This window comes from Carassius auratus, chromosome 18 (genome assembly GCF_003368295.1).
Source record: "Carassius auratus strain Wakin chromosome 18, ASM336829v1, whole genome shotgun sequence".
Taxonomy (NCBI): Eukaryota; Metazoa; Chordata; class Actinopteri; order Cypriniformes; family Cyprinidae; genus Carassius; species Carassius auratus.
In genome coordinates this window covers 851540-866539 of record NC_039260.1, presented here as the reverse complement: position 1 = coordinate 866539, position 15000 = coordinate 851540, and the positions used below count along the sequence as shown (strand labels likewise).

Below are 15000 nucleotides of genomic sequence, written 5' to 3'. Positions count from 1 at the left end.
GTTTCCCGCTTTGATAATCCGTGATGTGGACACACACTCTTGTTGCCCGTCAGCTTTAATCTGGCACGTCTGAAATGCCCTTGGAGGAAACCCGAAGGAAGTTGAGCGATCAGTGTTAGAAGGGCAGTGGAGAGACGAGTCTGTGACCGAGACATGAGAAAACACTTATTAACACTGAGACTCGGCCTCCTGTGGACAAACCGGCTTCAGTACAATAGGAGCCAATCAAATGCTTCTCAGTTTATATATCTGTAATGGAGTGAATTAGTGCTCATGGGTGTATGATAGGGACATATGTTGCTTCTCTTATTTTACATGCAAGTATCTTATGTGTATATGATTTCATCAGACGACAGCTCGATTATAAATCAGGATTTTTGTGCAGGTTTACATGTTTATGAAGTCTTAATAGGTCCCGTTTCAGTCACTATTTAATATTAATTTGGTTGCCCAACAACAAATACAATAAAATATAACAATGCAAACAGTTTTATTGAGAAGATGGCTGCATAAATGTCTAATATATTATATATATATTGTTTTGTTTTTACACCAGGCACCAGCACTCCACCCGGCATCGCAGCTCAGATCGGGGTGAACGGCTTCAGCGCTCTCCCTCACCAAACCAACGGACAGCCCACTTCTGAACACATCTACACCAATGGCATCCACCCGTACCCAGGTAACACCACTTACTCCACTTTACTCACTGGATGTCATGTCTTGGATGCACAACACATTTGGATTTGGAGCAACTAAAACAGTATTAAATCAGTGTAAAAACGCCAAGATGACACCAAAAACTTCAGACACTCTGAGCTGTGGTGCTGATGTAGATGACACGGGTTCAAGTTTGGATGTTTCTCTCTTTTTACAATATTTGTCTACAAATAGATATATTCCAGTTATTCCGAACCTGTTTAAAATGCATACCAAATTTTTGCAATCGTGCTGGTTTAAATAAATAAAATGTATACATACAGTAATATAACCTCATCTGAAGCTGAATAAATAATCTTTTCATTGATGTATGGTTTGTTAGGAGGACAATATTTGGCCGAGATACAACTATTTGAAAATCTGCAATCTGAGGGTACAAAATAATCTAAATATTAACAAAATCATCTTTAAGGTTCTTAGCAATGCATATTACTAATACAATTTTAGTTTGTTTATATTTATGTTAGGAAATTTACTAAATATCTTCATGGAACGTGCTCTTTAATTAATATCCTAATGATTTTTGGAATAAAAGAAAAATGTATAATAAAAATAATAATTTTGACCCAGACAATGTAATGCTTTTGTGCTGCAGGGTCACATATATAAAATAATATAATATAATGTAATTAGTGCTGTCAAACAATTAATCTGTGTTTGTTTGTGTGTGTGTGTGTGTGTGTGTGTCTGTCTGTCTGTATCCGTCTGTGTCTCTGTCTGTCTGTCTGTGTCTGTCTGTCTGTGTGTGTGTGTGTGTGTGTCTGTATCTGTCTGTGTCTCTGTCTGTCTGTGTCTGTCTGTCTGTCTGTGTGTGTGTGTGTGTGTGTGTGTGTGTGTGTGTGTGTGTGTGTGTGTGTGTGCGTGCGTGTGTCTGTCTGTCTGTCTGTGTCTGTCTGTATGTGTGTGTGTGTGTGTGTGTGTGTGTGTGTGTGTGTCTGTATCTGTCTGTGTCTCTGTCTGTCTGTGTCTGTCTGTCTATTTGTGTGTGTGTGTGTGTGTGTGTGTGCGTGTGTGTCTGTCTGTCTGTGTCTCTTTCTGTCTGTGTCTGTGTGTCTGTCTGTTTCTCTCTGTGTCTCTGTCTGTCTGTCTGTGTGTGTGTGTGTGTGTGTGTGTGTGTGTGTCTGTCTGTCTGTCTGTGTGTGTGTGTGTGTCTCTCTCTGTGTGTCTGTGTCTCTGTCTGTCTGTCTGTGTCTGTCTGTCTATGTGTGTGTGTGTGTGTGTGTGTGTGTGTGTGTGTGTCTGTGTGTGTCTGTCTGTATCTGTCTGTGTCTCTGTCTGTCTGTCTGTGTGTGTGTGTGTGTGTGTGTGTGTGTGTCTGTCTGTCTGTCTGTGTCTCTGTCTGTCTGTGTGTGTGTGTGTGTGTGTGTGTGTGTGTGTGTGTGTGTGTGTGTGTGTGTGTGTGTCTGTGTCTCTGTCTGTCTGTCTGTGTCTGTCTGTCTATGTGTGTGTGTGTGTGTGTCTTTCTGTATCTGTCTGTGTCTCTGTCTGTCTGTGTGTGTGTGTGTGTGTGTCTGTCTGTCTGTGTCTGTGTCTGTCTGTGTGTCTGTGTTTGTGGCTGGTGTCTGTTTCTCTGCCTGTGTGTGTGTGTGTGTGTGCAGCACAGAGTCCGACAGTGGCTGATCCTCTCCAGCAGGCGTATGCCGGTGTGCAGCACTATGCAGGTGAATCAGTGTTGGTTTGTTTTTCTTAACAAACCAACATAGCAAAGCAAACATTCGCAAACACCTTCGCCATAATATTAATTCCTGTTAGATGTTTGAGTTACATAAAGAAGTGTGTGTTGTGTTTAGCAAAAAGTGTTTTATGAACTACAAATGCAACAGTTTATCACAATGCTAAGTAATTTTAGTATTACTCATCTAATAATACAGTTTTAAACTAATATTTTACACTAATACAGTTTTTATTAATAGTAATGTTAATTTAGAATTTATTAGAATTTTTGTATTTTATATATATAGTCATTTTGGTGATTCAGTTTAAACTTATTTTAGTTCACTTTTATTTCTAATGTTTGTTTGATGTGAGGTTGTAGTTTTTTGTTGTTGTTGTTGTTGTTGTTTCTTGTTCTTTTTTTGCATACAGCATGAATAAAATGTGAATTACTGTAATCCCTCTATTATAAAGAAAAAAGGTGGAGGGTGAGTCGGAGCTCTGATGATGATGATGATGATGAGCTTTATTCATGTATTCAGTGTCAGTTCTGTAAGTTGGTGTGTTAAATCTGGAATATTAATGTGATTCTCTCTCTCTCTCTCTCTCTCTCTCTCTCTCCGGGTTACAGCAGCCTATCCTGCCGCTTATGCGCCAATCAGCCAAGCGTTTCCCCAGCAACCAGCCATCATCCCCCAGCAACAGCGGGAAGGTGAGTGAGACTCCGCCCCTCCAGGTGACTGACAGGTGATAACTGCTCTGAGAAATCGCACCAGAGCCTGAGCAGAAATCATCAGACCTTCATCCATGCTCAGGATCCTGTATGTAGCGGGAAAGAATTCATTTAGCATATCGTACTCCTGAGATGAAACAATTATCACTACATGACTGTTGTCAGAAATCAATGCTTGAGTCATAATCCTGAAGAATGAGTTTGTCAAGATGAATTGCATATTGTTGATTTAATTTAATTTACTGTTAATCAGTTATTGTTTGTTTTGACTTTTACTTTGTTTTATATTTTATTTATGTATTATCTTGCTTTATTTGATTTGGTTTTAATAAAAAAAAGTTTTAATTAATCTTATGTTTTGTCTTATTTCATTGTTTTATTTTATTTTTGTCTTTTATGATATTACTTATTTTACTGTTAATAATTGTTGTTTACTCCATTAGCACTGTTTAATATAAAAATTAACTATTATTATTTATATAACTATAACTATTAACTATTAACTAAATTGTTTTTATATTATTTTATCATGTATTTTAATATATTTATTTCCTAATTATTTGTTTTTAATTTGTGTATATTCTTAAGTTTTGTTTGATTTTATTTTGAATATATATATATGTAAATTTTATAGATATATATTTATTTTGTCTTGTCTTTTTCATTGTTTTATTTTATTTTAACATTAAACAGTATTTTTTGCTCATTCTTATCATTTACTCCATTTAATTTAGTTTTATTGTAACATTATTTAATTTTATTCCTTTATTTAATTTTATGTTTTGTCATTTTTTATTGGATTCGCTATTAATATAACATTTTATTTATATTTAATATATTTTTTGTCTTAATATATTATTCTGCTCTCAATACTCTATCACAATTGATTTTTGTGTGCGTCTCAGGACCCGAAGGGTGTAACCTGTTTATTTACCACCTGCCACAAGAGTTCGGCGACGCGGAGCTCATGCAGATGTTTCTGCCCTTCGGCAACGTCATTTCCGCCAAAGTCTTCGTGGACCGGGCCACCAATCAGAGCAAGTGTTTCGGTGAGTTCCCACAATGCCGTGCTTCACTCAGCACATAGTGCCTTTATTTCCCGCGTCGGCACTAATCAAGATGCGATTATCTCTCGTCACGGCCGAAGGATTCCTGTGATTCTCTCTGATATCCTTCATCTTCCTCACATCACAGTTTTATTCAGGACTGATAATCAGTGCTGCTTGAGTATGATTTATATCGTATTATAGGAGAATAATACATTTTTTCTATTATAGAAGAATAATACACTTCTCAGTTTCTGTTTAATTTGCGGTAATTTTGTTTGTTTGTGTTTTTGACATTGTTCTAAGTATTTTTCCCCCAATTACACTGTTTAGATTTTATTGCTGTTTTGGTTTAATTAATTTAATTTAATTTATTTATAAATTGTTATTTATTCTGAACTTTTTAAATTAATTTTAAATAGTTTTTTTAAATGAGAAATTATAGCATTTTTATTTTTTGCTTTTATTGTTGTCATTATTTTTATGATTATTTTAATTCATTTTTATGTAAAGCACTTTGAATTACCGTTTTGTATGAAATACCCTATATAAATAAATAAGCATTGCCAGTTAATAATTTTTTGTTAAAAAAGTTGGCAAGGAAACGTTTCTATTTTTATCTAATAATTATATTAAATTTTTTATTTTTTATTTCATAAAAAAATAAAATAAATAAATAAATAAATTAGTTCCATTTTAGTTTCATTCCAGGTGGTTTTCCATTTTTTGTGATCATTTTATAATAGTTTTAGTGTCTTTGCCTAGTATTTATTTTTTATTTTTTAGCTGCATTTTAATTAACAAAATATTTTTAATAGTTTAGTATTTATTTAAAGGTAGGTCTTTATTTAGTTAGTCACAAAGATAAATGAAATTTTTTTCCTTTTACATATATTAAGCTTTATTTCAATCAACAGAGAGTTGTGATAGTTTTAGTTTTATTATTGATAATAACAGCTGCATGGTGCATCGTTATATTCCCCATAATGCCTTCACGCGACCCATGCTGAGGTCTCTTCCTGCATCTTTACGCTTAAACCTTATTTTCCTCTATTCATTAAGATGTTGGCAGACTGGAGCGTGTGGTTTTGGCTGTGGCTCTGCGCCTGCGGCTCCTTCAAAGCTGCGATAAAATCAGATAAAGCTGCTGCTCAGGAAGGAAATTAAATCAGGTCTTTTTCATCATTTTCCTCCGGTGTGAAGAGGAACATATTCTCCCTCATTACTCTCTCATGTCAGCCGGCGCTGGAATTAGACTCGGTCTGCATTTATCAGCGTGTTTATCTGAACACTGACTCTCTGAAGCAGCGCTGATGTGCTTCGGTGGTTGTTTCGTGTCCAGTCTGTGACTGAGACGCAGATCATTCAGACTCTGTCATAAAGACGCCTCTCCAATGTGACCCAGGACACTAAACCAGTCACAAGGGTCTGTTTTTTGCTGAATAAATTATCTCTCCAGTGATGTGTGGTATGTTCAGAGGACAATATTTGTCTGAGATGCAACTATTTGAAAATCTGGAATCTGAGGGAGCAAAAAAATCTAAATATTGAGAAAATCATCTTTAAAGTTAAAGATGAAGAAACACGTATAATGGTACAAAAGATTTCTGTTTCAACTTCTGCTGAATTCTGATGGAAAGCCATTTTTTATTTTATTTAATTTATTTTATTTTATTTTATTTTATTTTTCTTTGTCATGCCATTACATCAGGGTTTTTCCCAAACTAGAGTTTGTGAGGGAATTGCAGAGGGGTTCATAAGTTAAAGGAAATCTATTAAATCATAAAAAATAAAAAAAAAACTGTGAACATGCGTGTGTGTTTAGTAATTATCAAAGAGTTAACTTTAAATTTCAAGTCAACTTGAAGTGAATATTTGAGCTTGAAAGGAATCCTCTGATGAAATAGTTTGTGAATGTGCATTACAGCAGTGCTTGTGCTTCATTATTCTGCATCGCTCACAGTTTGCTTCAGGAATGTGGTTATTTGCAGCAGTTGATGGCATTGTTCTGTGTTTGTCCCTCAGGATTCGTCAGCTTTGATAATCCGTCCAGCGCTCAGGCAGCCATTCAGGCCATGAACGGCTTTCAGATCGGCATGAAGAGGCTCAAAGTTCAGCTGAAGCGGCCGAAGGACGCCAACCGGCCGTACTGACCCTGATTGAGCGCTTCACACACAGGTCAGAGAGCGCTCTGTCTCTGTCTCTGTCTCTTTCTGTCTGTTTCTCTGTCTGTGTCTGTGTCTCTGTCTGTGTCTGTGTCTCGGTCTGTGTCTCTGTCTCTGTCTGTGTCTTTGTCTGTGTCTCTGTCTGTGTCTCTGTCTGTGTCTGTGTCTTTGTCTGTGTCTCTGTCTGTGTCTCTGTCTGTGTCTGTGTCTGTTTCTGTGTCTGTGTCTCGGTCTGTGTCTCTGTCTCTGTCTGTGTCTTTGTCTGTGTCTCTGTCTCTGTCTGTGTCTGTGTCTCTGTCTGTGTCTCTGTCTGTGTCTGTGTCTGTGTCTCTGTCTGTGTCTCGGTCTGTGTCTCTGTCTGTGTCTGTGTCTTTGTCTTTGTCTGTGTCTCTGTCTGTGTCTGTGTCTGTTTCTGTGTCTGTGTCTCGGTCTGTGTCTCTGTCTCTGTCTGTGTCTTTGTCTGTGTCTCTGTCTGTGTCTGTGTCTCTGTCTGTGTCTCTGTCTCTGTCTGTGTCTGTGTCTGTGTCTGTGTCTCTGTCTGTGTCTGTGTCTGTGTCTCTGTCTGTGTCTGTTTCTCTGTCTGTGTCTGTGTCTGTGTCTGTGTCTGTGTCTCTGTCTGTGTCTGTGTCTCTGTCTCTGTCTGTGTCTGTGTCTCTGTCTGTGTCTCTGTCTGTGTCTGTGTCTCTGTCTGTGTCTTTGTCTCTGTCTGTGTCTGCGTCTCTGTCTGTGTCTCTGTCTGTGTCTTTGTCTTTGTCTGTGTCTCTGTCTGTGTCTCTGTCTGTGTCTGTTTCTGTTCCTGTGTCTGTGTCTCGGTCTGTGTCTCTGTCTCTGTCTGTGTCTTTGTCTGTGTCTCTGTCTGTGTCTGTGTCTCTGTCTGTGTCTCTGTCTCTGTCTGTGTCTGTGTCTCTGTCTGTGTCTCGGTCTGTGTCTCTGTCTGTGTCTGTGTCTTTGTCTTTGTCTGTGTCTCTGTCTGTGTCTGTGTCTGTGTTTGTTTCTGTGTCTGTGTCTCGGTCTGTGTCTCTGTCTCTGTCTGTGTCTTTGTCTGTGTCTCTGTCTGTGTCTGTGTCTCTGTCTGTGTCTCTGTCTCTGTCTGTGTCTGTGTCTGTGTCTGTGTCTGTGTCTCTGTCTGTGTCTGTGTCTGTGTCTCTGTCTGTGTCTGTGTCTGTGTCTGTGTCTGTGTCTTTGTCTTTGTCTGTGTCTCTGTCTGTGTCTGTGTCTGTTTCTGTGTCTGTGTCTCGGTCTGTGTCTCTGTCTCTGTCTGTGTCTTTGTCTGTGTCTCTGTCTGTGTCTGTGTCTCTGTCTGTGTCTCTGTCTCTGTCTGTGTCTGTGTCTGTGTCTCTGTCTGTGTCTGTGTCTCTGTCTGTGTCTGTTTCTCTGTCTGTGTCTGTGTCTCTGTCTGTGTCTCTGTCTGTGTCTGTGTCTGTGTCTGTGTCTCTTTCTGTGTCTCTGTCTGTGTCTGTGTCTCTGTCTGTGTCTTTGTCTCTGTCTCTGTCTGTGTCTCTGTCTGTGTCTCTGTCTTTGTCTTTGTCTGTGTCTCTGTCTGTGTCTCTGTCTGTGTCTGTGTCTGTGTCTCGGTCTGTGTCTCTGTCTCTGTCTGTGTCTTTGTCTGTGTCTCTGTCTGTGTCTGTGTCTCTGTCTGTGTCTCTGTCTCTGTCTGTGTCTGTGTCTGTGTCTCTGTCTGTGTCTCGGTCTGTGTCTCTGTCTGTGTCTGTGTCTTTGTCTTTGTCTGTGTCTCTGTCTGTGTCTGTGTCTGTTTCTGTGTCTGTGTCTCGGTCTGTGTCTCTGTCTCTGTCTGTGTCTTTGTCTGTGTCTCTGTCTCTGTCTGTGTCTTTGTCTGTGTCTCTGTCTGTGTCTGTGTCTCTGTCTCTGTCTGTGTCTCTGTCTGTGTCTCTGTCTCTGTCTCTGTCTTTGTCTGTGTCTGTGTCTCTGTCTGTGTCTGTGTCTGTGTCTGTGTCTCTGTCTGTGTCTCTGTCTGTGTCTCTGTCTGTGTCTCTGTCTGTGTCTCTTTCTGTGTCTCTGTCTGTGTCTGTGTCTGTGTTTGTGTCTGTGTCTCTGTCTGTGTCTCTGTCTTTGTCTCTCCTGCCTTCACTTCTGTACTGTGTGAAGTTTCAGACAATCCTGTGCATGACTCTCTGTCAGGAGTTAACCGTGTACTAAACTAAAATTTAACATGTAACAAATAAGTTACAGTATTGTTGTACCACTAATATAAAAAATTTATTACACGTTACAAAAAAGTAAAAATTTTGAAATGCATTGATGGTTGTATTTATTTATTTATTTATTTTATATTTTATCTCAGTATTCCTATCAGAGTTGTACAATGTTTTCTTTTATTCTTAACAGTTTAAAATAGCTGAAATATAAATAGCTTAAAATAGACCATTAAACTATTTTTCACACACTTAAAAAAAATAATAATAATAATTACACATCATTTGCATATTGTCATGTCTGGAAAAAAAATAGGATTAAACGGGTTAAAATTAAAAATTGCATACATTTTCATGAATTGATGAGGAATTGCTGAAAGGTGTGTTGAAGTAAAGTGAACTTTAGCAGAAGAGAGATCTGTCATGAATAGTTCTTGATTTTCTCACATTCATGTCATTCCAGACTCTTTCTGAACAATATTCATATTGATCTTTTACATCCACATCTGTCCAGCTCGAAAAAAGACATCGAAGACTTAAAAAATAGTTCAAAAGACTCTATTCCAATTATGTGATGTTTTTTCTCCGAATTTTGTCTTATTTTTCAGTACCAATATCTAAACATTCCTTAACTGAAATGCAAAATTTTATTTTAAGTCTTTAAAGAATCAAAATTAGGTTTGTTTATGCTTAAAAGAATGATAATATAATAGAAAACGTGTCTATTTAAAAAAGAAGCACACTTGACTCGTCATTTTGCATGTCAACTGAATGTTTCTTGATGTACTGTATTTATGCTTAGATATTTGTACTGGAAATAGTGAAAAAAAAAAAAATATTTTTTCTGTATGAAAAATTGATCTAATATATTCTCTCCAATATTTCTCTACAATTTTTTTATTTTATTTTATTTTATTAAATATTAACATTTTATTGGCCCTTGCTTTGTTTTATTTAATTTTTTACCCATTTTTATTATTTTTATTGTTTTACATTTGTTTTACAGTTCCATTTCATATATATATATATATATATATATATATATATATATATATATATATATATTATTTTTTTGTAATTTTATTTATTATTATTTTTTTTAATAGTCTTTTTTTATGCCATTTTTTTTTCTAAATGCCCTCAAATTTTCCCCTCCATTGCACCTCTCACATCTCATTTCTGCTCGTTTTACTCAAACTAAAATGGCGTTGCATGCATTAAACGTCTATTTTTGTGTTCCTTTGAGGTTGTAAAGTCACATGGGTTTGGAGTGACATGAGGGTGAATGTGACAGATAAATAAAGCACATGAACTCATGTCTTCCTCGCTGTGTGTTTGTCTTAAACTCATCACATCCTACAGTACTAAAGTGCACATCTATCTTAATGCTTTGCACATCTGTCCTGATTTATCCGCTGAATCTGAATTCCTAAAGCCATCTTCCTGTGAATCTGACGAGACGAATGGCGTGATCTTGTGTTTCTGTCAGGGCTCAGGTAGCTCAGGACGGCCGCTCTCTCTCTCTCGTATGTTTGGGACGCTCTCGTGTCCAGCGCTGTAAGTCCAAACCCTGCTTGTTTCAGTGGATCTGGTCTCTTTAGGTTGCCGTAGCTGGCTGAAATTAAAAAGTTGTGAACTTTAACCCCTTTATTGCTGTCGTACAGTGAGATGTTGTGCTCTTCCTCGTTGAATGTGGTGGATATTTTGCTCTGTGTGGTTGATATTTCTCTCTTTCTCTCTGTGTGTTTGTTCTGCTGTGTGTTGTTGTGAAGGCTTGATCGTGTTGCTTCGTTTTTCTGTAAAGTTTATGAATCGAGTGAAGACCTTTCGCTTTTGTCAAAATATGGCTTCATCAGGAGATCTTCTCTGAAAATCACCGTAAAAACTAGTGTTTTTGTGTTGTTTTGAATTTCTTTTTGACTTTTACAAATATCTACACATATTTAAATCAAGAAGTGTTCACCTAAAAAACATTACAAGTTTTATTTTTCATTATTCTATTTTTTCATTTGTATTTAACTTATTTTTTTTATCCACTATTATTTTTTTTAATCTTTTAATTTGTTTTATTATTTTTGTAAATTTTCCCCATTTATTTTCAATTGATTGGTTTTTAGTTTTTTAATTTTTATTGATACATTTTTCATTTGATTGAATTATTTTAAACTAAAACTCACTTAATTTTGATGCATTTTTTATATTTTAAGTAATTTTGCTAACAAAATACAAAATATAAAAAAACCTAAATACTAAGAAAATGTTTTGCAGTGCAGTTTTGCTTGTAGATTCATCCCTGTTTATTACTAATGTCAGTTAAAGTCAGTTTAATTCAACATTTTTTAAAGGTGAATTAAATCTGATTGCTCTTAAAGAAATAAATGATAATGCATGTATAGGCTTATTAGTTTGAACTGTAAATCTCAGTTTTGCATTGGATTTCTGTGACACACTGTCTTTACACATTCTATAGCAGCTCATAAAACATGACACAAGAGACAGTAATGGAGGTTTAGTTGATCACTTCATCTGTATATTAAACACCAGACCTGTTCTGATCATCTGTGACTGTGTTGCATTTTTACTGACAGGAAGAAGACCTGGAAACCTTTCTTGAACATCCTGTTGCTGGTTACTTTCTGCACAATATATTATCACAGCGAGATCTTTCTGTTGTGTAGGTTTAGATCTGGCTCAGATTCATCCGTGCATGTTAGAAGACGCTGTGGGAGATCGCAGTAATGATGCCGCTGGTTGTTAAGGGTCTTGTTTGTCTGCTGTAGTTCAGTTTCACACAGAAGGGTCACATTAAATAAGCTTGCTGCACACAAACAGAAAACACGCTTACGAGCCACTTCATGTCCATCTAGACCGCAAGATTTGGCTTTCTGAGATGTTCATGTCATGAAAACTGTCTGGCTAACATATACATCCCACCATAAAATCAAAAGAGACATATTAAAAAACATTAAAAGTCTATGTTAGGATCTTTGAAATGTTCTGCATTGATTTAAAAAAAATTTCATGACAATCAGAAACACACGTCCTTTTTATCATTACTCTCATGCAAATAAATAAATAAATAAATATAATATAAATCAACAAAATGTTAGTTAGATATGTCAGACCCCTAATCTGAAAGATAGTTGTATACATTTCAAGTTAATAAATATAACATGGTAAATATATAAACACTGTATACAGCACAGCATTTTCATTGTTTTCTTTCAAATTCTTATGTAAAAAAAATCTAAATTTTTATTACTGTTTTACAAAATAATCAATAAAATATTATTTAAATAGTCAAAAAACAAAACAAAACAAAAATCAATGTGTTGTATTTATATATTTTATAATGTATGTTATTTATATTTACTGCTTGTGCGCTGTTTGTAATACGATTTTTATAATAATCAAAATTACACGCAAACTCCAGAGTAAACATCAAATTTATGGGAAAAATATTTGATTGTCATGAAAATTGAAAGTAATGTCACATAATGCAAAAAAATATATAATTCTCAGCATTATTGTAATGACATTATAGGTAATTTTCTATATGTATTCATCAAACCTTGTTTTGTTTATTGCTGTAATGCAAGAAAAAAAAAAAAAAAAAATATATATATATATATATATATATATATATATATATATATATATATATATATATATATATATATAAAATACAATAGAATAAATAAATGAACAAACAAGCAAAACATTAAATGTCAAATATTAAAAAAACACATTTTATGGTATTTATGCATTTCATGCAACATGTAAAGTATTTATATCTTATTATATTATTATATTTTAGTGTTTGTTGTACTTATTGCATGCTGTTTTTTTAATGCATTTTACCATAAAATCTTGTCATGCAAATGGAAAGTTATGCAAAAAATATGAATGATCATAAAAAAAAATTTAAATGCATAATACAATAATACTTGCACTTGTCCTTTGATTTCTGGGCTGGAACACGAGCTATGAATGTTTTCATGGACACACGTCTGCAGACTAAATGATGAAGGGATGTCTGTTTAGAGCTGCTCCAGTCTCCTTCGCTGTCTTCATCTTCTTCTTCTTCTTCTTCTTCTTCTTCTCTCTCTCTCTGTCAGGATGAAGGACTACGACCCCCTTATTTCCACAAGTGCAGTATCGGAAGACTTCTGCTCTGCTACATATCACAGGAGGCGAGCGGTCCCTGGGTTTTGCTGGAAAATCACGGAGAGCTGGGAAAACTGGAGGATTCTTTCTGCCAACTTTCTTCTTTTTTTCGCTTTGGCATTTGCAGGATGCTTTTTTTGCATTTTGCAGAGACCGACTTTTTTGCTGCTGTTTTTTTTTTATTTTTTAGATGAGATGGAGATAAAAAAAACAACCTTTATGAACACATTATGCTCAAAGCATGCATAAACACACACACACACACACACACAGAATATCCTCGCCTTTACATGCACACAAAACTCTGTTGAAACCCTCATGTAAATCTATTGATCTCCACACACACACACACACACACACACACACCAGCCTGCTGCCATTTTCGGTTTTCGTGCCTACACTGGTTTCTTGTGAACTTCGCTCTGGACGAGAATCCAGGAATATCTACATGCATCATTCCTTAGAAAATAGGGACCAAAGGACTACATGCTTTTTAAAAAATATAAATATATATATATTTAAAAATATCAAAAACTCTTACCTTGTAGCTGCAAGTATAACGATAACTAATGTTAATACAGTAGAAGAGCGTAAATCTGTAGTGTGACGATGACAAAACCTTTGCTCTGGTAGCTGTTTCTCGTAGATTAGAAATGTAGAATATAGAAGTAGAGTTGCTCCGTTTTTATTTTTATTAGCGAAGATAATACTTGAACTTGTACAGAAGGAAGGCAGATGTATGGTGTAGTTTAGGTGTCTTTTCTGGTGTCTTTCTCCCTTCCATCTTTCGAGGAAGGGACGAGCTGAACGCATCCCAGAAGCCTTTGTGTTGTTCGTGCGACAATCCACAGTAAACAGACAGACGATCAGACGTGGCTTTGTGTTCTCGGAGAGAAAGATCAGACTTTACTGAGACGAGACGGAGGAGGACGAGGAGGTGGATAGCTACCGAAACTGCCAGATGAACCGCAGAAGGAGACGCGGATGTTTTTGATGGACGCTCGTGATCTATCAGACGTGATCTGTGCTGAAATGAACGGATCATATCGCTCACATTCACACAAAACGCTTGAGAATAAATTTGTTTTCTCGTATAAATATCTAAACGTTCTTGAATCAGGATGCATTGACACATGGCTTTTATGACATTATTCTACAACAACAACAACATTACATTTAATCCTTTTGCTTAAAACAAGGACAAATATCTGCAAATGTGGTTAGAAAAATAACGAGATTATTTTTTCTTGCCCCATTTGAAGATATTTTTACTTGTTTTAAGCAAAAACGAACTAAAAAAAAAATAAGATTTATCATAAGTAATTTTACTTGTCAAGTAAATGCATCGTGATTCAAAGAGTTCTTATTATTTTTGTATCGTCTTCTAGTATAAATATCCAAGAAAATTATTTTTTGCAGTGCAACACTTTACTTGAAGCCTTTATGTGTGATGCATTCATTTTAAAGATACATTTGTTAAAAAATGATTTCCTTCCTTAGGATTTTTATTTTTTAATCTTCAGATTCATGAATCAAGATGCATTTACTTGACAATTAAAATAATATTAATATATGTCTTGTTTTCTGAAAATATTATCAATTATTATATTATTATATTATTAATATAAATATTAGTTTTTGCTTAAATCAAGTAAAAAATCTGCCAATGGTGCAAGAAAATTAATCTTAATCCAAAGGGTAAACATTTTTTTTTTTTTTTTGTGCATGTCTCAAGCAAAAACTAACAACATTTGGATAATATTTCAGAAGAAGAATTAGTATTAATTTTTTAATTTTTTTGGAGTGTATGTATTTTCAGAAATAGCAATGCATTATAATATTTACAGATTGCTTGTTGGATCCAAAAATGGTTTAATTATATAACTACACTTTTAAAAATAAATCCCCCTATTTCAACTTAAAAACTTTCAACAAGTTCAGTTGCTGCTATTTTATTTTTATTATTATTATTCTTTTTTTTAGGTATAATCACCTTGATTGTACAAATGATTTCAAATTAAATTACATTAAACTGATCTTTTAAAAAGGTGAATTTCATATAACCTTTTTTTTTTTTTTACGTTTTTTTTTTATTGAAACTTTGAAATAGATTTTTGAAACTTAGTTTGATGAGTTAAAGTAATGTAAAAAAAATACTGATCATATCACTTTTACGATATAATACAAAGCATTATAAGGTGCATTACAAGCCATAATTAATGCATTAAAATACTTTTATACAGTATATAAAGGCTTCATTTAAAGTGTTACCAATGTATTTACTAAGTCAACATGAAACCTTCATTTGAAACCCTTTTTACTTCTGTTTTGTTCCTACGTTTAGAAATACAGCATCTGTTTAA

The 15000-nt window shown here is 35.0% G+C and overlaps 1 protein-coding gene across 3 annotated transcripts in view; it reads left to right on the top strand.

The window, feature by feature from the left end:
• LOC113118071 (CUGBP Elav-like family member 4) overlaps positions 1-12769 on the top strand; it is a 71360-nt gene extending 58591 nt beyond the window's left edge. For all 3 annotated transcript variants that reach the window (XM_026286949.1, XM_026286950.1, XM_026286947.1), the window contains exons 8-13: positions 557-682; positions 2319-2381; positions 3005-3085; positions 4012-4155; positions 6178-6330; positions 12589-12769. In XM_026286949.1, coding sequence (XP_026142734.1) covers positions 557-682; positions 2319-2381; positions 3005-3085; positions 4012-4155; positions 6178-6305 — 542 coding nt within the window. In that variant the 3' untranslated portion in view covers positions 6306-6330; positions 12589-12769. The remainder of the gene's footprint in view (positions 1-556; positions 683-2318; positions 2382-3004; positions 3086-4011; positions 4156-6177; positions 6331-12588) is intronic.
• Positions 12770-15000: the final 2231 nt, after the last annotated feature.